This window comes from Pinus tabuliformis, chromosome 2_2 (assembly GCF_031772625.1).
Source record: "Pinus tabuliformis cultivar Carrire ecotype Pingquan chromosome 2_2, CPIR1, whole genome shotgun sequence".
Taxonomy (NCBI): domain Eukaryota; kingdom Viridiplantae; phylum Streptophyta; class Pinopsida; order Pinales; family Pinaceae; genus Pinus; species Pinus tabuliformis.
The window spans coordinates 1,142,920,371-1,142,927,461 of NC_142300.1; the positions used below are offsets into that span (position 1 = coordinate 1,142,920,371).

The window sequence follows — 7,091 nt, forward strand, 5'->3', positions numbered from 1 at the left end:
GGGGCTCGCTTATATCCCAACTTTATATGAGTATTTTGCTTAATATAAAACTAAAAGAAGGGAAAAAAATAAATACGCACGGCTAAGTTTTGCCACCTGAATATCATCAAATTCCACATGGATTTCGCTTGTAATCATAGAAATGCCATTGAATCCGACATACATCATTAAATGGAGGCCATAGATCGTGGGTGAGATGCAACGACATGGCTCATGGAATCCAGACATGGGGAATTGTTTAAAAATTGGATAAACAACTTAACTGACGCAAATTAAGATTTCAGTTAAAATTTGAAGCATCAAAAAAGTCCAAAAAAAAACTATATTAAAAACAACTCCTTTTATAACCAATATTAAAAATTGCAGCAATAAAACCAGAGTTAATTCGCTGGTCATGCAAAAGTTAAATTTAAAGAGTCCTGCAATCGCTGGTCGTTAAATTTAAGTCATGCAATACTTAAATTCACATTTTGGATAAAAAAGAAAAACCCTGGGAGATCAGTTTGCTGACGGAACAGCTGGCTGTATCATGCAACAGCTTCGGCCTGTGTTCTCTGGGAAGCTATGCAAAACGTAGAATGCGCAGAATCCCACCAGAGTATGACAACATCCCCTGCTCTCAAATGCTTTCTTGCCACGTAATCCGTCCAACCCTCTATCAACACAAAAGATCCGCTGCTTGTCCATCGCCTGAACGTCAGTTCAATTCTTGGCCTTCCAATATTTCCATTGGCATCACCATCCATATCAACTATCGAAATCCTGCATCCGTTGCCTTCAGCCATATCTCGCTTTTGCAATGAAGTGAAGAATTCCAGACATATCTGGGCTGAATGAGTTGGAATAATTAAGCGGCTGAACCTCCTATTTGCGTCACTGGCAGTCAAAGCTTTTGAAAAACCTGTCGTCCATGATATCAACGTTTGGCATGCTAGCATCTCACTAGAATCCATATCAACGTTTGGTGCACAAACTCTACAGAGCTGCCTCTGATATCAACGTTTGGTGCACAAAATCTACACAGCTGCCTCTGATAAAGGTAAAGGATTGTCTCTCTCAATCCTAAATTATAGAGGCTATAGGCAAAGAGCATCCGGGTAGTCTAATTTATAGGACAAATGACATTTTTCAGATTTTTTTAGTAAATTTTAACTAAAATTTATTTCTTATTTTTAAGAAATTTTATTTTGAACAAATTTTTTAATAAGTAAAATTTAAATTTCCCGAATTTTCAAAATTTATTTATATATTTAAAAATATAGTTCAAATAATAAAAATTACAATTTTACTCTACTTTTATTACTATAACTAATAAAAAACTTTAAATCAACCATACTTTAAAGTCGAGTTCCCAATCTACTACTGACCCACTCATGCAAAGTCTTCCGACAAACGCGCAAAACATACAGTCAGGAGAGTTTTTGAACACCAGGTCCTTCCATTGAAGCGCTCCGACAAACTTAAATTTCAGCGCAAAACATAGAGTTAGGAGATCAGTTTCCTGACGATGCATCATGCAACCGCTTCGGCCTTCCATCAAATTCTTGCTCGCCACGTAGTCCTCCCAACCCTCGATCTGTTGTGCATTGGCTACTAAGTGGCATGCTCAACGCTACCTTTGTCCACTTGAAATATTCCAGTAAGACTTTTGAAATGCTGCAGACTTCGCATAAAAATTAATAGATTCAGGAGTATGTATGATATTTTATTTACACCATTGTGTTTTGATTAGTGTTTTTCCAGATATTTTATCGGATAGGAAATAAGTTTAAATTTATAAAATTAAAAAAAATAGATTAAAAATGATAAATATATATTTTCGAATTGGTAAAAAAAATTATAATTTTAAGGCATTTCTAGATGTCAACTCACTCTTTGATTTTGTGCCCTATTCATGTTTCATTTTTGGATAGTCTCACCATAAAAAGAGTTTGTTAGGCACCCAAATCTATAGCTATTTGAAAATTTAGCAACCTCTAAAGAATTTATTGTCAAATTGCCATAAACTACTAAAAGTTGAGAAGATTTCTACTTGAGAAGTACCATTGTAGATAAAGAATAAAAAGATCTAAATATGAAAACTAAAGAATCTTTTAAGAAAATTAGAACTAGTTAGCAATTGCACCCAAAGCTGCGAAGGAATGCCGAAATCTAGTAATGTGGAAAGCAATATTCAAGCGAAATATATGGATAATGAAATATAATCAAAGTTTGGGTTTCTATATATTTTCTAAAGAATGTAGCGCAAGTTTAAATTTAAGAAGAAAATGTGCACTAACATAAATGTCCCAGAACAATGGTAATCCTTGCAGGGAGAAGGTACATAATAAAGGAGTTCAATTTCTGTGGGGTTTTTTTAAAAGGCATGAAATAAATTCTGAACATAAATGAAAATGCATAAGGGTTGGGAGGAGGTGTTCAATGTTGTTGAAAGTGTCTATTTTAATAAAAAGGCTGAAAAATAAATGATGGCGTTTGATGTTGGTGGAGATGTCTATGATGGATTCTAGCTCGCTTGAAAGGAGGAAAAAGTCCTTTGTTGTTGCAACCAAGAGTTTAGTTGCAATATCAATGAAAGCATTGACATTTTCTAGATGGCTAATATGCTCATGCAATTCAATATAGAGTCCATAAAAGTGATCACATTCAGGAAGGTACCATTGCATTTCATGCAATGCCATATGTTTTCATATTGTTGGACAACCTTTTCCAATATATTTAATCCCATCAATGTGGAGGGGCCATGCAAGGAAATAAATATCTTCCATGTTAATTTTTGTTGTAGTAGAACATATGACAATCCATTGAGATTCCTTGGAGGAGGACATCACAACAAGTTTATGGATTATGTTTGGTTTGAGGGGCCTCCTAGAAACGCCTGTGTATTTTTTTTACTCAGTGAAGGTAAGGATGCATGCGAACCTCTTTCCAGAAAACTTTGTTGAAATTGATGTATTTTGACAATATATGGGTTTATAAGAAGGAAAGTTGAGGGGGTAGTTCCAATAGTCCTTGCATTTAACTCAAAGAGATGATCCCCTTTGATTAGAAGGAAAGAGTGAATTTTGAGGTGTTAAGGTCAGAAATTCCATCCCCTTAAGGATGCCATTGATGCCCCATAAGGTGAGATCGATGATGCAACCTAACATGTCATATAAGGCGAGACATTTTTTGCGATTTTGTAAGCCATAATGTTGGCATATGATGGATGTAGGAGAAGTTGATCTAATAACACCAACAATGTCAACAATTGAGTTGGTAGTTGCAATGTTGAATGAACTTATCGGCGTGAAATGAAAGTAATGGGAAGGAATCCACTAATCATAATGTATGAACTAAGGCACAGTTAATGTAGACAAAAGGAGGATTTCAAATGAGCTATTTAGATGATTGTAGTTGGGACTATGATTGCAAATAGTAACCTTCTTCTTCATTGGTTGCTTACTTAGTGATGGAAATTTTCCATTGCAACATTTGGCTATACCTGGAGTAAGATGACATATGGAAAATTACACAAGTAAATAACTAAATGACCACAAAATTTATACAATTCCTTAATTAATTCTTTGACCATTGAGGGAATTGTTGGTTTATTATGTTGTGATGAGGAGTAGGGAAAAATGTGAAGACAAAATGGATTAGTTTTCACATTGTTTCTTTCACCAGTCGAGTCAACACATCTCAAAGGAAAACTTCAAAGAGGTAGAAAAAAATTGACCAGGCAGGGATTACCTAGGGGAGGTTGGGGTCACTTTTGAGTTTCAAAACGATGATTCTAGATCCCATCAACTTGCCCATGTCCAACATTTCTCTTCTCAATGAAAGGATTTTGATTATAGTAATTCCAAGGATGTCTGTGGGGTTCTAGTATATTATCCTCGAACCGAAGGGTAGCTCTAGGATTCCTTTTGTTTGTCAAGAATACACATGCCAATGGTCTTAAGGTTGTCATGGCCACATCTATTGTCTTTGATGTTATCAAAGTCTCCAAGGGAGTTCAAAGCAGATATGGCTATTGAATTTGCTTAGAGATTTGGGGTTTCGATGGCATTGGGAGGGCCTCATGTCGCTTTTCAGGGTACTTGCAAGAGTATAAGAGAAACATGCCTGTGAGGATTATGGGAGTGAATCTCGATTCAAATGATAAGCTAACTCTTTGGATATGGTGTGTGAGAGTGCTTTGAAACTGCCTTCTTCACGCATTATTGGAAAAGTTTATATTGACTAGGTCAGAGTTATTGGTAGTGAGGTTGATGACTTGCACTATTCAAAGTGCCAAGAGTTGCAAACCCTAGTCACCAACATGGTTAAATTTGTTCTTTACTAGTTTTAAGAATTAAGTTCATTGTGCTCTTAGCCATTTTGATCGACATTATTCTAAGGGCTTTTCCTTCAAGGGCCATTTACTCAATTTTTTAACCTTTACCTTTGATATTGACTCTAGATAGTGAGTGTCATCTTTCCATGCTCATAGATTTCCTCATGCCAATAAACCAATAACCTCACACATGCATAGCAATGGTCCCCATGTGTATTAGACTTTTGTAAACCAAAATAACATAATGAATAACAAGATTCAAGATGCATTAATTCTTGGACTTCTCTTTGCAGTAATGCGTAAACCAATATTTATAATCCCTATGTCCATATGTCATTAAACACTTATCCTAGTACATTCAAGGGCACATCGTATTTTTCTCACCTCTAGAAAAATTTCTATTATTTATTTAACTATTTCAATTTAATAAATAATGGTGATGATGATGGCATTACTCTCTATTGAGGTCAACTTTGGTTTATAATACCTTAATAAAAATGTGAAAATTTAATTGGTTTGCTTAAAATGTTACTTCTATACTAAAAATGATTGGATAGAGGCTCTACTACACTTCCATAATTTCATTGAGTTAACAAGTTAGGAGTTGTTAAACTCTTTATCATGCCCATCTAGCATAATTTAGAGGGGAAACCTCTCGAGATCCTATAATTTGCAGATGAAAATGTATTCTGACTGCCTTTCCCTTCCAACCCTGAAATTCACATCAATTTCATTTTGATATTGATTCGGCTTCCAAAATTCACTTCGAACGAAATGTTAAAATAGGAAAATAAATATCTGGAATAATATTTGGGTTCTTTCTTATTTCTTACTTTTTTTTATTCTTCTTTGTGTTTGGTTTTTGAAAAGTAGGTAATCTGGTAGATTAGTTTGATAATGTTATTTTTTTGGACTTTCTGATTTTGTAATTTGGCTGAAAATTTTGAGGTGAAATCTTATTTTGTGTTATTTAAACTGGTTTTTGGCAGTATATATGGATTTAGTACCATGAGAAAACCTAAAACACTTGGATTGTGTAGGTGTTACCTATGAAATTTATAATTTTAATAAATTTCTGCAGGATTTTAGAGAAATTAGTTTAAAAACCCACCATTTAGACTCACTTAAAACAACTTGGCACTTAAATCACGGAAGTGTGAAATTTATGAGGTGAGAAAAAAGACTCCTGAATTTGTCAGGTCTGTCGTAACCCATGTTGCGTTGGGCACGTCACTGGGTTGGTTTACATTATTACAATAACATGACTTATCAATACTCCATTCCCAACAAGCATAACTCATTTCATGCGATATTCATTCCATGTTATACTTATCGCAAGCAACAACTAAAGACCAACTTCTAGGGAAGATCAGTGGTATCTATGGAAGAAAGTTGTTGTTGGAAGTCATTGAGGAAAGCGGTGGTAGAGACATAATCGCAAAACTTGAACATCTACGAGTCTTTAAGGAATTGTGCTAGGCATGTGATGAATAAGCCCGACAATGTCTACCAACATTCCTTGTCATTATTTGATATCAATTGATTGCAAGAAGAGGCATCCCATGGAGGTTTGTGGGAGTAATCATAATCTATTAGACATGAGGCAACATATGTGCTCGCAATCGTGAACAATTGTAGCAATAGTTCCCAGCTAATCTTCATGTTTTTCACTTTTCCTATGCAAGAGAAAGGGCATGTAGAAAAATATGTTGATCAGGTGGTTGTTCATGGCTCTTTACTTCTCTCATACCATTATTTCTATAGTGATTCACATGATTCGGTGCACTTGATTTATGGAAGTCAAGTAAGAGAAGGTATCTAAGCCTTGGGGTGATTTGGTTGAAAAATGTAGTATTGTAGATATATGGAAGTTAGAGAAGAGAAGACGATTGTCCTTTCAACATTTATTTGGTTCAGTCTATGCCAAAGTTAATGTTCTTGGGTATATATGGTGATTCAGGCCTCAATGCAACGAAAATAATATCACTCAGTTTATCTTGATGCCAAGTGCAAGCATAAGGAGATGTCAATGAATCCCACATCATTAAGTCTATTAACAGAAACAAACTATTTGTAGTGGCTAGATTTGAAGGCCAAATCATTATCTTTTTTACATATGTTCCATAATTACCATTTGTTGCATTTCCTATAGAAAATTGAAATTTGAGATATGTCCATGGAACTTGTCTTTTGTTTAGGAAATAACAAAAATCATTAGTTGAGTGGATGTGTGGTTTAAATACCCTCAAGGATAAGAATTAGTAGGAATCATCCAATGTTTTACATTCAAAAATAATTTATGGAGATGACCATGGGAGTTCATAATTGAAAGCGGGATCATTTTGAAGGAAGACTCTTTCCAAGCCAAGAGGGGTTTGATTATTTTCGAAGTCTTCCTCATGCTCTAAATAATATGTTTTGCTAAAATTTGACGCTTGAGGGAGTAACCTATAATGTTGGAGATAAATTCCTTACCAAATATATTTTCCTCATAATAGCCATCAGCTTAAGCAATATCAGAAAAAAAAAAAAAAAAAAAAAAAAAAAAAAAAAAAACACCTTGTAGGCTTCATTTCCTTTCACCACTTAATATATGCACTTAACATAGATATCTTGAGCTTAAACTTAGATTTTATAAGAATACCTATTCCACCAAACTTTTAATATAAATCCAAGTTGTCCCAATCAAACCTAATTTGTTAATCATATTTGACCTAGTGAAAGTATCAAACAAAATTCTCAAGGAAATTATAGTTTACAGTATGATGGGGAA

General features: G+C 34.5%; 1 protein-coding gene across 1 annotated transcript; it reads right to left on the bottom strand.

The window, feature by feature from the left end:
• Positions 1-527: 527 nt before the first annotated feature.
• On the bottom strand, positions 528-953 carry LOC149197438 (B3 domain-containing protein At2g33720-like). The gene has a single exon (XM_089408689.1). The coding sequence runs from the start codon at positions 951-953 to the stop codon at positions 528-530; it is 426 nt and encodes a 141-aa protein (XP_089264815.1).
• Positions 954-7,091: the final 6,138 nt, after the last annotated feature.

Coding starts and splice junctions, on each gene's coding strand:
- LOC149197438 (XM_089408689.1), bottom strand. CDS start 953: ATGGATTCTAGTGAGATGCTAGCATGCCAAACGTTGATATCATGGACG.